Raw genomic sequence first — 16,131 nt, forward strand, 5'->3', positions numbered from 1 at the left:
GTTCAAAAGCATCAATTCTTCTGCACTCAGCTTTCTTTATAGTCCAACTTCACATCCATACATGACTAGTGGAAAAACCATAGCCTTGACTAGATGGACGTTTGTTGGCAAAGTTTGGATCATTAAGAACATGAAATAAATCCACAGAGGTATTATCTCTGGTGAAATATAAATCCTGGATTCCCTTCCTCCTATTGTGCTGAATATTCTTTTCCTTTTCAACTGTTTCTTTATCTAATTAATCTTAGCCCTGTCACTCATCTTTTTGCTACTGGACTATCAAACCATACATCCTATTTTCACGTTTCTTTCATACTTATGCACTATTATCAGTGATCTTCTAATTGCCAAATCCAGTGGGCTTTTTTTGAGTTTTTATTCATTTCTCTTTGTTTTATTTGATCCTCCTGTTCATCCTGTCTTTACTGAAACTTCCTTTTTCTTCCCATGATTTCCATAGTAAAGATGACAAAATAGTTTTCACGTTTCCCAACTCTGGTGACCCCTTTCTGGCCTTTTGTCTCTTACCCCAGGTTGAGTCTCAGCGTCTTTCTCTGACTGTGTGTCTTCTTAGAAGTGGGTGTGCCCCAAGGCGCTACCAGTGATCCTGTAATTTTGTTATTTTATGCTTTCTCCCCCAGGAGTCTTTTTCTACTTTTATGAGCTTCCTGTGACTTTTATGACCGTGGTCCCCAAATCTTTTTCAGTCCCTTGCCCTGCACCTCTAAGTACTTGGCCCATATTGCTAATTCCTGCTCTGACATCTCCTCTTTGATATGCTAATGAACCCCTCCTGTTTCACCCAAAACCCTCACTAAGCTGACTGACAGTACTTATTGTCATAAAAAAATGTTTGTGCCTTTTGACCTAATATTTCCACTCATGCAAATGTTTCTAAGTTCTAAGGAAAAAAAAGCCAGCTGTGCACTCTGGAGCCAGGTTTCCTGGATTTAAATTCTGCCCCTGCCATTTATTATGTGATCCCAGGCGAACTGCTTAACCTCTCTGTGCCTCATTTTCCAGATCTGTCAAATAGGTACTTCAATAGTATAGGTAGATATATGGATTAAATGAGTTATTATATAAAGTAGTTATAACAATATGATATGTGATAAGAACTCTGTAAATATTAGCTGTTACAATAGGGCTTACTTTAGCTTTGTTTATTTATAATAGTTAAAAATAGAACAATCTAAAAGGGATGCTTATGTAAAATTTACTAGATCAACTTAGTGGAGTATTATGTAGCAAAGACCAAATTGTGACGAGTATGTTAACATGGAAAATGTTTATAATATTGTCATGCGAGTGTATGCTCCTCGGTTCTTTGTCTCGTCACAAAAATTTGGAGTGACGGACATTAAAGCCCCCTGGCGGGTCACAGCTCTCGGAGGACAGACCGTGTTATAGCTCTTAAATAAATCAGTGTTACAGCTCTGTTTATTTAGATAATAGCAGGAAAATCCATTTTCGAAGTGTGAGGGCACATCGGTCCAAAGACGCGAAGAGAAGAGCGCCCCCATCGCGCGGGAGAGAGAGGGAGCAAAAAGGGAGAAGAGGGCTTTGGCTCCTCTTTTTATACGTTTCTCTGTCCCTTGGCCTGCCTTATGTAAATTGGGCTTAGGCAGGAGCGTTGTTTGTTTTACCTGAGGTTCTCACTCCGGTCCTCAGACCTTCCTTTGTTCTATTTTCGCGGGCTTTCCCTTCCAGGTCTTTTAGCCACCGCCATTTTGGACTCTTTTTCCCTATTCTAGCTACCTAACAATATACTTCAAAGATAATATTTTTGGGTAGTGAGATTGGGGAATGATGTTTTTTTCCCCCCTCTATTATTTAATTTTTATGTAAAAATTAAAATTTCAGGATAAAAAGTCCCTCATCTAAATTTGCTTTCAGTGTTACCATCTCTCTCCCAGGTGTGAAATGTGAGTCATCCTTTGAAATTATCCTCCTTTCCCCACAGCCAGTCGCATAATGTTTTTTAGACTTATTTCTTTATGTTCTCATTACTGATACCATGTCTTCCTAACCTTAAATCTTGATTATTGTGGTCATCTTTTTGACTTATTTCATTTTTCCATTCCATTGTGTTCACCATCATGGACTCATTTTTCTAAGTTATCATTTTGTATACATCATGTTCCCTTCATAGAAATCTTCATTGCTGTTGGTTATTTAGAGGTTGAATCCCAAACTCATTAGCTTGGCATTTAAAACCTGCAGTGGGTGGACTTCCTTGGTGGTCCAGTGTTTAAGAATCCGCCTGCCAAGGCAGAGGACATGGGTTCAGTCCCTCACCTGGGAAGATCCTGCATGCCACAGAGCAACTAAGTCTGTGAGCCACAACTACTAAGCCTGAGCTCTAAAGCTGGTGGTCCGCAATAAGAGAAGTCACTGCATTGAGAAGCCTTTGCACTGCAACAAAGTGTAACCCCTGCTCTAGAGAAGGCCGGCGTGAAGCAACAAAGACTTAGACAGCCAAAAATAAATTTAAAAAATAAAATAAAACCTGCTGTGGGGACTTCCCTAGTGGTCCAGTGGCCAAGACTCCGCCCTCCCAATGCAGGGGGCCCAAGTTCACACTCTACAACTAAAACCCCCCAGGCCACAACTAAAGAACCTGCATGCCTGAGTGCATCCGTGCTAAGTCGCTCCCATCATATCTGACTCTTTGCAACCCTATGAACTAGTCTGGCAGGCTTCTCTGTTCATGGGATTCTCCAGGCAAGAATACTGGAGTGGATTGCCGTGCCCTACTCCAGGGGATCTTCCAGGCTAGGAGTGGAACCCACGTCTCTTAGTCTCCTGCATTGGCAAGCAAGTTCTTTATCACTAGCGCCACCTGGGAAGCCCTACATGACGCAATGAAGATCAAAAATCCTGTGTGTGCCACTAAGACCTGGTGTGGCCAAGTAAGCAAATCTTTAAAAAAGAAAAATAAACCCTGCAGTGGCCAGCTCCTTCCCTATTTTTTCAACTTTATCTTTTAGCTATTCTCATGAAAAAAACCTTTGGTTCCAGCCAAACTACCTTTTTGTAAATCCTCTGCAAATTTCTGCCACCGTGCCTTTGCTCACAGTTACCTTGCATGGCTTTGCCTTTCCCCTTCTCGCTGCTATTCATGCCTTACTCTTCCCTTAGTGTCCACCACCTCTTGAGGCCTTGACCACTTGGATTCTTACTGATTATACTTGCCTCTGTATAACCTGTAGTACCGATTGATTGATGATAGCAAGTGCTCTCAGTATGTGCTTTTTGAGACATAGTATCAGTAAGCCAAGTAAACATGGCCTGTAACTCTGCAGAATAAGCTTTTAGGTTCTCAAAGATTTTGAATCTCAGTACAGTGTGAAGGCAAATGATTCTATGGTGTTCAGGTAAGCTGTGAACTAACTATAGATGAATACAGTTTTTAACATGTTAGCAAGGAAACAGTCTCTGTTTGAGTCCAGTCTAAATCCATAGGTGTTTATTCTGCTTTTAGATTCTCCTGGAAACCAAAATTCTGAACTGTGGTTCCCTCTGAGATTCCCTTACAAGGTAAAAGACACCCAGTTCACAGGTTTGTCAGAATGAAAGAAGGAAAACTCTGACTTGGCCTATAGTATTAACCAGAGATTTGAGTTAGAAAAGAGCAAGTTCGTTCATTTAAGGAAGAGCCTATTTCACAGTTCTTTTCCTAGTTGGGAATTTTTAGGGGGTATACTTTCGCTTTTAAAGGGAATTAAAACGAAATGATTCTGGGTTAATATGAAATTTTAAGTTCTTGTTTAATTTCCCAGCGCCAGCAGAAACTTCAGAAGGAACGTCTCATGAATGACTTCTCTGCAGCCTTGAACAGCTTCCAGGCCGTGCAGAGAAGGGTGTCTGAAAAGGAGAAGGAGACCATTGCCCGAGCAAGAGCTGGGTCTCGTCTTTCTGTGAGTTTGTTTCCAAAAGACCTCTGCACATTTCAGGGTGTTCTTTCCTAAGTTTAAATTTTTTTTTGACCATTTGTCTTTGCTTACTATTCCTCCAAATAACAAACATGGACATTAGCTGCTGTGAAAATGTCAGATTGGTATGACCTTTGTTAAAAAAGTGTACATGTGGTCAAAGACTGGGAAGGAATATGCACAATGATTTACAAAAATGACAGGTAGAATTACGTGTAATTTTCTTTTTTCTTTCTCATTGTCATATTGATCTTATGTTAAAAACTTTTTAAAAAGAAAGGATAAATCCATTTCCTAGAATGTAGCAGGCTAGGTTATTTGGACTAGCCTTCTCTTTGAAAAGAATTAAAATACTAGATTTTAACAACCCAATGTCTCAAAAATATCGAAGAGCCATCAAAATATTAAGATCAAAGCCTAAGAGAAAGTGTGAACCCATAGAGATAAGCAGAGCGCCGAAAAAAACTGCTTTTCCACTGAGTACATTTACTGAGAGCAAACGTGAATTCAGTTTTGATGTCTTTATGGCATGAAGTCAAAGTAATGTGTCCATGCAAGGTGAATGTTGTAAAAGAAGATGCTGCTCAAATTAAGCTGGGCCCTAAAAAAAAAGAAAAGTAAGCCCTCTTCTCCCCTAGCAGACTGCTGAAAAATTGCATTAGCACTGAGGGTGGCAGGAGGAAGGGGAAATCCCGACAGTAAATTGTACCACAAAGTAACCTTCAGGCAGACTTGCTGCCCAAATTCATACTACCCGAATGGCCCAAAAGCCTGAAGCTTCCAGTAGTCCTGGTCTGGTCGAGTACCTTCGTGCCAGACAAAAGCAAATACAAATTGTCTCTGTTCAGACACCTTTATCCTAGCCCCCAAAGAATACTGGCAAATAATTTTTGCAGTGTAATGAACAGCCCAGGGTACGCAAAGGATGTAATGCAGCAGGAACTTTCCTACCTGACCAGTGGTGGTATGAGTTGGAACAACCACTGGAAAACATTTTGGCTGTAACTTCAGAACACACTCACACCTTATGACCCAGCTGTTCTACCCCAGAGAACTCTTGTGTGTTTGTACCAGGATATATGTACAGGAGTGTTCATAGCAACATTATTTGTAATAGTCAAAAATCAGAAACATTCCAATGTCAGTTAACAGTAGAAGAGATAAATACGTGGTGGTACTATAATATATTACAACAGAGAAAATGAACCATAGTTATATTTAGCATGAGGGATGGATCTGGCATAATCTAACGTGATCCAGTCAAAGCATGAAAGAATACAAACAGTAGAATTCCATTCATGTAAAATTCAAAATCAGATAAAATATTAAATATTGATATGTATAAATATTTTAAAAATACAAGAAAATGGTGGCCAAAAAGTCAGGATAATGGTTACTATGGAGGAGAGGGAGGTGGTTGTTATTGGAGAAGGGCACAGAGGTAGGCTCTAGGACACTAGCCGTGTTTCGTTTCTTGATCAGGGGAAAGAGTGAAAACTAATAATAATTTTAAAAAACCCACTGTATTCCTCTAGGTGGGTAGAATTTTGAAATTTTCTTTATTTTGCTTAACTTTTTGATTACTGTGATCACAAAAAACGGAAGGTTTTTTTTTTTAATAGATTGCTCTTTTAACTTTTTTTCTTAGTTGTTAAATTACAAAAGTAATGTATCGTTAGACTGATTTTTGAAGTCAGTTTGTCACTTTAGAACCTGATATGCTTTAAAGGTCTATTAAAAAAAAAAAATCTTTACAAGTTCTGAAAATTTGTTTGCTTGCACTTTTTCAATTCTTTCCCTTAATCCACCTCTCTCCAAATTTTAAAATAAGTTGTCATTGTTATTAATTTTTATTCCTTTCTCCTACCATGTTCTCTCCATCCTACTTAGTATGGTTTTGATTCTGAATCCAAAGTGGAATGCAGATTGGCTTTTGACCACTTTACACCCATTTCCTAGTCAAGACAGATTGCCAGAGCCCTGTGTCATCTTATAGATCCTATCAGAGCCAAAGCATGTTGCTTCTTTATACTGTGGCTAAAGGAGGCCATTGTGTGTGTGTGTGTGTGTGTGTGTGTGTGTGTGTCTGTGTGTGTCTGTGTCTGTGTCTGTGACATGTTTGTGAATAACAACAGCAATAATGCCATCTACCTTCTAGGCGGAGGAGAGGCAGAGAGAGGAACAGCTCGTCTCCTTTGACAGGTAAAGGAATTATTCTAAGGTAGATAGTTGAGATGGGATTTTATACTTTATACTTACTTTTAATTTTAAAAATCAGTGAGAAAAAAAGGAGGAAAAATAAAGGAACCCCTGGGATCAGTTCAGTTCAGTTACTCAGTCGTGTCTGACTCTTTGCAACCCGATGGACTGTAGCACACCTGGCTTCCCTGTCCATCACCAACTCGAGGAGCTTGCTCAAACTCATGTCCATCGAGTTGATGATGCCATCCAACCATCTCATCCTCTGTCGTCCCCTTCTCCTGCCTTCAGTCTTTCCCAGCATCAGGGTCTTTTCCAGTGAATCAGTTCTTCGCATCAGATGGCCAAAGTATTAGAGCTTCAGCTTCAACATCAGTCCTTCCAATGAATATTCAGGACTGATTTCCTTTAAGATTGACTGGTTTGATCTCCTTGCAGTCCAAGGGACTCTCAAGAGCCCTGGGGTAGGTAATTTATAATCCATCAAATTAAAAAAGTCAAAACAGTGGGCTTTTCCATGATCTTTGAATTATGAAAGGGATAATTTCAAAGTGAATAAAAAACTTTCAAGAAATCTCTGATGTCTGTGTGTTGAGGAGAGGGTTTGGCTCAAGAGGAATAAATAGAAACCCCAAAACCTACAAATTAGGAGGGTTGAAATTTTACCTGTAATTCAGATTTAAGTTCTTCAAAGTTCCTGGGTTTCTGTTTACTCATCCCTAAAATGGAGGCAACCCTAGAAAAAGCAAACGATTTGTATCTACAAAACATCTTTCTCCTCCAAACCATATTAACTAATTCCATAGAAATGTATTGATGGTATTAGTTCAGAACATAAAGTACTTTTTGTCACAGGTATGCATCTGTCTTGCCACCACTATACTATGAGCACCTCAGAGGCCTGGAGTGCTCTCTCTCTCAGCTTTGTATCTCCAGAACATGGAGAAAATTCTCTAAGTATTGTGGAGATGACATGTGATTTATGTGTACTACTGGAAAGGCACTTCATACTGAATTTTCAAAGTGCATGTCTCGTATGTCATACGCCTTTCTTCTAAATATGGTACCAGAAAAGAAGAGTTGTAACATTTCATTAGCTTTTTTACTTTGGTTTTCTATTAAGAGACATTTAACAGCCTCGAAGAGAGTCTTGAAAACTGGGAGATGTGATTCTGTCAGACTAATTGGTGAAGCATTGACAGATCACTTAACCTGCTCTTCTCTACCCATTTAGTACCTGAGATACCAGCACAACTTGCACTATGAGAGTGCCGTGGGAGAGAATGGGCCAGAGATTTAACATCTCTGCCCACTTCTTGTCTAGCAAGATTATAGAGTGTACTCCTGAATGGAATCAGCAAGGAGCCCCATCCCTTGTGATTCTGCCTCCTCTTGGTTTTGCCCATGAAAGCTGAGACCTGGTTTTCTTGGTGTTACCCATTCTTTGCCTCTGGATGTGAAAAATGTGATCCCCAGGAAACTTGTACTATTACCAGAGGAGTTGGAGGCCTGGTACTGTCTTTGGACAGGCTCTGCTGACAGCAGAGATGATATGTCTTATGACCACCTTTGCGGGGAGGAATCAGCCCATGTGCTTGTCTCTCTGCAGCCATGAGGAGTGGAACCAGATGCAGAGACAGGAGGATGAGGTGGCCATCACCGAACAGGACCTGGAGCTTATTAAGGAGAGGGAGACGGCAATTCGGCAGCTGGAGGTGAGGGCCAGGTCATGTTTTTTGTTTGACTCAGTGTATCTGCAATCTGGTTTTTCTCTCAGTAATTATGAGAAAGGATGAAATGAGTTGTATGGTTTGCATATTCTGTCTCAGTGTAATCATGGTGAATATGAACTACTTTTATGATCGTATCAGGATTCCCTGGGACCTCAGCTGGTAAAGAATCCACCTGCAATCCAGGAGACCCTGGTTTGATGCCTGGGTTGGGAAGATCCCCTGGAGAAGGGATAGGCTACCCATTCCAGTATTCTTGGGCTTCACTGGTGGCTCAGCTGGTAAAGAATCCGTCTGCAATGTGGGAGACCTGGGTTCAATCCCTGGGTTGGGAAGATCCCCTGAAGAAGAAGGGAACGGCTACCCATTCTAGTATTCTGGCCTGGAGAATTCAGACCACAAAGAGAATTCAGGGTCACAAAGAGTCGGACAAGACTGAGCAACTTTCACACTTCACTAGGATGGTATTGGTCATGGTGCATGAGGATATCTGGACCCCCTCCTCAGTCACCATATTTTACATGGTCTGCATGAGAATACCCACAGAGAACAGAGCAAGGCCAGCAAATATTTTATTAAGACATTGTCCCAAACCTCAGTGCCAGTCTCTAGGTTCGGTGGGGCTCTATGGAGAGTCCTTTGCTTAGTCTGAATAACCCAGAATAAAGACAGGCCAAAAGGTTTGCTCCATTTTTGTGCATCCGAAAGTCCGATCCCAAATTGTGGGTATCTCATCAGTGAGTCAGAGAAACAGGAACAATTTTTGAGGTGAGTGTTGAGAGAGAGGTCTCAAGGCCTTTCTTACCTGAGTTTCCAACTTTAATTTTTTGCATAATGACCAGTAAAATATCCTTAAACCTGAGTACTTTTCTCCATGGAGATGGAAGACTGCCATCTTGGGGGCAGTGAGGGGAGGAGGTTGTAGAGAGGAGAAACTTTGACCTCCTCCTTGACCTTCATCTATGGCAGTGGTTGTGAACCTTGACTGTACTTTTAGAATCACTTGGAGATTTTTTTTTTAATGCCCCAGCTCTTCTCATCCACCCATCAATTACTAGTTTGAATTGTGTGTGATTTTCTTAAATTTTTATAGGTTAAAAATGGACAAACATCCACAGGAAGCCCTGGGTGGGGCCATTTTTTATCTTATAAACTTCCCAGGTGATTACAAAGTACAGTCAAGGTTGAGACACACTGCCCTAGAGTCCTCTGTTTTTTTTTCCTTGATACTTCTTTTTTTAATTTATTTTTTTAATTGGAGGATAATTGCTTTACAGAATTTTGTTGTTGCCCTCTCTTTTTTGATGAAACAGTTCATCCTTGTGCTCGTACTTAGTCATGTCTGACTCTTTGCAATGCCATGGACGTGCCAGACGCCTCTGTCAGGGATTCTCCAAGCAAGAATACTGGAGTGGGCTGTCATTTCCTACTCCAGGGGATCTTCCCAACCCAGGGATCGAACACATATCTCCTGTGTTTCCTGCATTACAGGTGGATTCTTTACCAGCTGAGCCATTGGGGAAAGCCCGAAGTTTGACTTCAGAGATGTCGTGTGTTTTCTTTTTCATCTATTGCTACTAATCATCTAATTGATTCTTTAACATGAGAAATCCTGTCTAACTGAGAGTTAGAGATGTGTGGAGCTGAGGAGAGGAGTGTAATGCGCACATCACATTCAACAGAATCAAGGTCTAATTCCTTAGCCGTTGCTTTTTCGTATCCAGTCATTTCCTGCATCTAGCATGCAAACCCTGTTCTAACAGTGCAGCAACACACTCCTGTGTTTCTCTTCTACTCCCACTCTATACTTCTCACACTGTGGTCACCAAATATGTGTTTTTTCCCCCACATCAAGCAATTCTGCCACATTATCAGGATGTGCTCCAGTGCAACTTAGTTCTAATACTGTCTTCCTGGAGTTAGCCTCAGATCCCACAGATTGACGGTTCAATCCCACAAGACTGACCCCCTTTCAGCAACTTCAGGTGCCAGTCACAAATCCAGGTTATCACCTGTGCTTCTGACCAACAGGTTGGAAATGGAAGTTCTCACGACCCCCTCCTTGGGTTTGATTAATTAGCTGGAGCAGCTCACAGAACTCAAGAAAACTGTTTACTCATTTACTGGTTTATTATAAAAGGATACAGCTCAGGAAGAGCCAGACGGAAGAGATGCATAGGGCAAAGTATATGGCCAGGGTACATGGCTTCCATGGGGCTTCCCCAGTGGCTCAGCGGCAAAGAATCTGCCTGCAGTGTAGGAGATTCAGGAGACACGGGTTCAATCCCTGGGTCGGGAAGATCCCCTGGAGGAGGACATGGCAACCCACTCTAGTATTCTTGCCTGGAGAATCCCATGCACAGAGGAGCCTGGTGGGCTACAGTCCATAGGGTCACAAAGAGTCAGGCACGACTGAAGTGACTGAGCTTGCACTCATGCATGGCTTCCAGGCCCACTTCACTCCCCATATTTCCATGTGTTCACTAACCAAGAAACTCTCTGATCTTCTGGTTACATGAGCATGATTGATTATAATTGGCCTTTGGTGATTGATCTAACCTTGAGCCCTCTTCCCCTCCCCAGAGGTCAGAACTGGGGCTGAAGGTTCCAACCAACTAAACAGGTTGGTTCCCCTGGCAACTAGCCCCTATCCTTAGGGGTTTTCCAAAAGCCAAGCTATTAACATAAACTCAGGAGTGGTTGAAAGGGTTTGTTTTGAATAAAAAAGGACATCTTTATCTCTTTTATCACTTAGAAAAAAACTTCAGGAGCTCTGTGCTGGGATTGGGACAAAGATCAAATACATATTTCTTATTATGAATCATAATATCACACCCATGTTATAGCCAAACTGGGCTGTTTGTTCTTTAACCCAGTTACCTTTCTATGTATATGTCTTCTTAAGTCCTGCTTCTTCTGCCGTAATCTTCCTTCTCTGCTTGAGGTAAATGCTATACCATTTATTAGTCATTTACCCTATAATACCCTTTCTTCATACTTCTCTTATTGTATACTGATCCCTCCACTCCACCTCCACCTCCAGATAACTATTATTAAGTCCTTTTATATTCACAGCAACTAGCCAACTGTCCTAACTATAGTAGACTCTTAACAAGTAACGGAGGTGCTGGCTAGAACTGTTCTTGCCAAGTTGTGTTTAGGAAGTCATTGCTTTGAAGGTATCATTTTTTTATTGTAGCATCTGAGAGGCAGCACATTGCTTATTGAAAGAGCGTGGGCTTTAGGAATATAATTCTGGCTGCAGAACTTAAGTTTCCTCACTGATGAGTTGTGTGACTAGACAAGTTACATAACCTCTCTGAGCCTCATTATCCTCAAAGAAGACATTTACTTCATAAGAGTTACTGAATGATTAATTCAAACGTCGTGAACTTTTAAAAAGATTATTTATTTATTTACTTACGACTGTGCTGGGTCTTTATTGCTACCCGTGGGCTTTCTCTAGATTCAGAGAGCTGGGGCTATTCTTCATTGTGGTGCGCAGGCTTCTCATTGTGGTGGCTTCTCTTGTTGCAGAGCACAGGCTCTAGCGTAGGCCAAGGACCAGACGTGTGTCCCCTGCCTTGGCAGATGGAGTCTATCACTGGACCACCAGGGAAGCCCATCAGGAACTGTAGCTGTGAGGCCTTAGGACAAGTCATTAAACCTCTTTGAGCCTTGACTTTCCTCTTCTGTAGAATGGAGATAATACATGTGTTATTGGGTTTTCATGAGGACCAGTTACGCACGCACGCATGCTAAGTCGCTTCAGTCGTGTCCGACTCTGTGTGACCCCATGGACAGCAGTCCACCAGGCTCCTCTGTCCACAGGATTCTCCAGGCAAGAATACTGGAGTGGGTTGCCATTTCCTTCTCCAGAGGACCAGTTAAGTAATAGTTAATAATAGCTAACACTTACGAAGTGGTTATTGCATAGTTCTAAGAACTTTTTATTTAGTATTTCTGAAAATCCTATGAGATGGGTACTGTCATTGTCCACATTTTAGTAGGGAGGTCCAGAGAAGTTCTTAAGGTTGAACAGGACTGTGGAGGGTTAACAGTCCTCTGTAACTGATAGTCAGGCTCCAAGAGACTGTGCTTCTAATTACCTACCTGGCATAGTACTCTGCATACAGAAGTCATTTAGTAAGTGTTAATAAATTAACTTCATTTTCATTTTCTGTTTATAGAGAAAGCCTGATTTATAAGCTTTAAAAACACATGTGTTGTTAGTAGCCAGAACTTTAGGTAAGTAGAGGAAATGAATCTTCCAACATGTTACTTAATGTTGGTTAATTTTTGTGTGTGTGTGTTCCTTAGGCTGATATTTTGGATGTCAATCAGATATTTAAAGATTTGGCCATGATGATCCACGACCAAGGTGATCTCATTGGTATGTATTATTGATACCTTTAACATAAAGGTGAGTGGATAGTTTTTGTATGCAAAGAAGTCAGTAAGCTGTGTCTTAGGAATCTAGGAATACCATTTAAAAATCACTAAATTCATTTTCTTAGCAATTTTCTTACATTGTCAAATGTGGGAGTTAAAATGAGGCTTCCATGAATAGCTACTTGCCGTAGCCTCATGGTAAGTCTTTGGTTGTTTAGGGAAATGGCTGTCAGCTTCTCAGTTTTTATCTTCAGAAACTTGCACAACTATGGGATTCGAAACCCTTTTTAAAAAAACTTTTTATTTGGAAATAATTTCAAGTTCACAAAAGTTGCAAAAATGAAAATAACAAGGAACTCCTTTATAAGCTTTACTTAGATTTACTTCTTGTTAACATTCTACCACATTTGCTTTTTATTTGCACTCTTTCTATGTATTTACCTGATTTTTTTCTGAACTGTTTGTGGATGATTTTCATACTTCATAACCCTCTACCTCTAAATAATTCTTCAGTGTTTATTTCCGAAGAAGAGGGCTATTCTCTTATGGGGCTGGTAACTTTTGATCTCATGGCTGGATAGTTGCAGTGATGGTGGTGAACAGGATCCTTAGCATCAGAATTCTCTTCAATTTGCAGTCTTGAAACATCTGACTGTGGTAAAACATCCACTGCCCTTCTTTTTTGCAGACAGCATAGAAGCCAACGTGGAAAGCTCAGAGGTGCATGTAGAAAGAGCCACTGACCAGCTACAGCGAGCTGCTTACTATCAGGTAAAAGCAGGTACAAAAGAAAGTCACTCTGTGCTGTAGACTCTGGGGGACATCAGAGTCACTGACACGTTGAGAACAGCTGCAGCCATTTGTTTAGTCTTAAGCTGGAGGCAGGTATTCATAATTGCCATCCCAGCTCCATTTTTAGTATTTTCCTTTGCAGAGAGATCTACAAAAAAGGTATCAAACTTTGAATAAACTGACATAGAAGCCTCTTAGCTACAAAGCTATCCCCGTAAGCTAGCATGATACATGATTTAGGGTAAGGCTAATTTTCTAACCTAAACAGCTGAAATTTGTTTCAGTTAGGATATAGGTACAAAGTAGGACTTTGCAGATAATGTATGTTGACTGTTGCCACAGAAAATGGACAGGCTCAACTTGGATTGCTGTTTATGTATGAATTAATTGGGGCTTATCATATGGGGGTTATTTTGCTGTGAACAAATAGGGGTATTGTTCTACTTTCTGTAAAGTGGTATTTTTCTACATACTAGTTGAAACTCTGGTTTTACGAACTTTATCCAGGTCTTCACCTCAGTTTACACATGTTGTGAATGAGGTTCTTCTCATTTCTCCTCAACCTGGTGTTGCATGGCTTTTTAGAAACAAGTAGCATTTAGTCATTTACCATGTTCCTAAGATAATTGTATTTCCCCTGGGACTGTTCTTAAAGAAATTTGTATTTAACAATAGTTTCCTTTTAAAAACTGAGTGATGACTTTAATATCCAACAGTAAAGAACACTCAAGTAAATTATATACATCCACTTCATGTTATTTTATGTGGGAATTAAAAGAGATGTTTATGAAGAGTTTATAATATCACAAATTTTATTCTAAAATATTGAGTGAGAAAACCATCAGACATGATACAGTATGGTCCCAATTATGTCAGATAAATGTGCCTGGATAAAAGATCAGAAGGAAATACAATTAAAATGTCAGCTGTTTTATCTGTGGGTGATTATTTTCTCTTCTGCTTGTCTGTATTTTTTACAGTGAACATAAAATTTTATAATAGGTATAAAACCTTTATTCAAATACACATGTACAAATAACTTGTTTTATGGCAAATAACACCTTGCAACATAAACAGTTCCTTTGCAAAATTGTATTTGGGAGCATTGAATGAGAACTTGCACTGCTGTCTAGCACTGGTACCTTGAGATTTTTGAGACGGTGTCTGCATAATCATACACAGTTTCATTTTGCATTACCAGGAGGCCGATTGATGAAGCACTCTTTGAGTCTTATAAACATTTTTTACTTGTTTCATGAGTGTCTTCTTTACATATTTCTCTCCTCAGAAAAAATCTCGCAAGAAGATCTGTATCCTGGTGCTTGTCCTGACAGTGATTATTGTAATCTTGGGATTTATTTTGTGGATAGTTAATAAATGAAGTGATTGCCTCCAGCCTTCTCCCACTGAGCTGTTTTCAAGGGCAAGTGCTTGTTGGAGTCTTGCCAGAACAAACTGATCATAAGAAGAGAGAATACACCAGAATGTCTTGTAATAATTTAGTTAGAAACTAACTACTAACTAGTCCTTGGAATTAGTGACCTATGGAGACAGTATTTATCAGTTTGTGTATACATTTTATTGATTTCTCAAATTAAGAATTAATTTATGTGGATTTTCTTTTCTCTTGTATTCTGATTGCTCATCATCCCAAGTGTTTACTGAAAATTCCATTCTAGATATTCTTGTTTTAATAGGTTAACACTACAGTCTTGTAATATTGTCTTTTTATGTATATACAAGATTTACCTTTTTACTAGCAACTGAGATAGAGTTACTTTCTGTCACCTAGCACATTGGAGTTTGTCAGAAACTGTATAATAAGCCAGCAGTTTTTATTATTTAACATTGTAACTTGAATTTCTAAGAAGCCTATTCCCTATATGCTTTGAAAAATTTTGGCAATGTATTTAACTAGAGAGTGAAAAATTGCACATGTGATCCAGATTAAATGAGAAGTAATGATTTGAGCTGGCCAGCTATTGGGGATATGTGTTCATCTAGGTTTAAAGTTTATTACTTGTTAGTGTCATTGACTGCAGTTCATCCATATATACGCTAAACCATCTTGTCCACTTTTTGAAGAGGTTGATTTAATTAACATTAAGATGCTCTGTGGCGTTCCTCTCCCACCTGTCTGTATAGAATGGGAGAATTAGACAAAGCATGCTTTTGGAAAGCAAATAGGAATTGTTTGGAATGATTTAATCCTTTGTTGTTGTTGCTTAGTTGTGGTTCTACATTCCTGGTAAATGATGACTGTTGCCATCAAAAGGCTGCCCCCTACCCTAATAAGGTTTGCTGGGCATATGGTGGCAGGGAAATTTTAAAAGCTAGACTGAAGTTGGTTTAAAATTTAGTCCTGTGAACTGGCAAGAAAGCAAAGCAAAGTTTGTTTTTTTGTAAATAATATTGGTTTGGAATAGTGATGTTAGAATTACCCTAATTTATGAACAAGAGGTTAATCTCTCCATGCATAATTTTAGACACACAAAAAATGTTTCAATAAAAGATTGCTGTCTTGTAATATAAATGTTGTCCACTCCCCTTTTTCACAGGTCTAGGGAAGTTACAGGGGAAGTAATTTTTTTAGGTTCGCAATAAATATGAATTGGGCCAACAATTTCAGTTCATCCTTTAGTGAATTAGAGGATTTGGCTGGGTATATTTATATTTACTTCTTCCATTCCTTTTAATGTTACTTAATCTTCTTTTACTAAAATAATGTGAACAGCAGGGAAACAAGGGCTAAATACTTTAGTTTCTTTGCACTCTTGCACCATTTCACTGTCGTAATACAAATAAACATTTTAAAAGCTTCTATTATAAGTTTCTATGTGTTAACATCCTAATGCAGTAGATGCCGGATGATGTGCTGTCCAGAGAAAAACTGAGACCTGCAAGAAAACTGGGGATCAGGTGAGAACTGGTTTGGGCGGGGGAAGAGGCCCTTTCCTTGAAGAACAGAATAGAGCTGTTGGGGTGTCACAGAGGCCCAGGCAGCAGCTTCGGAGCTAATTCATTGGTTCTACAATCACTGCCCCTTCAGCTCTAAATTATAGTTGGACCTGAATACATCATTT

The 16,131-nt window shown here is 39.8% G+C and overlaps 1 protein-coding gene across 1 annotated transcript in view; it reads left to right on the forward strand.

Moving 5' to 3' along the window:
• The window catches only part of STX12 (syntaxin 12), a 31,301-nt gene extending 15,430 nt beyond the window's left edge, over positions 1-15,871 (forward strand). Inside the window, exons 4-9 of the mRNA XM_065930180.1 lie at positions 3,783-3,920; positions 6,094-6,137; positions 7,744-7,849; positions 12,185-12,257; positions 12,945-13,027; positions 14,337-15,871. Of these exons, the coding sequence (XP_065786252.1) occupies positions 3,783-3,920; positions 6,094-6,137; positions 7,744-7,849; positions 12,185-12,257; positions 12,945-13,027; positions 14,337-14,429 (537 nt within the window). The 3' untranslated portion in view covers positions 14,430-15,871. The remainder of the gene's footprint in view (positions 1-3,782; positions 3,921-6,093; positions 6,138-7,743; positions 7,850-12,184; positions 12,258-12,944; positions 13,028-14,336) is intronic.
• The last annotated feature ends 260 nt before the right edge of the window (positions 15,872-16,131 follow it).

This window comes from Muntiacus reevesi, chromosome 3, assembly GCF_963930625.1.
Source record: "Muntiacus reevesi chromosome 3, mMunRee1.1, whole genome shotgun sequence".
NCBI classification, from domain to species: Eukaryota; Metazoa; Chordata; class Mammalia; order Artiodactyla; family Cervidae; genus Muntiacus; species Muntiacus reevesi.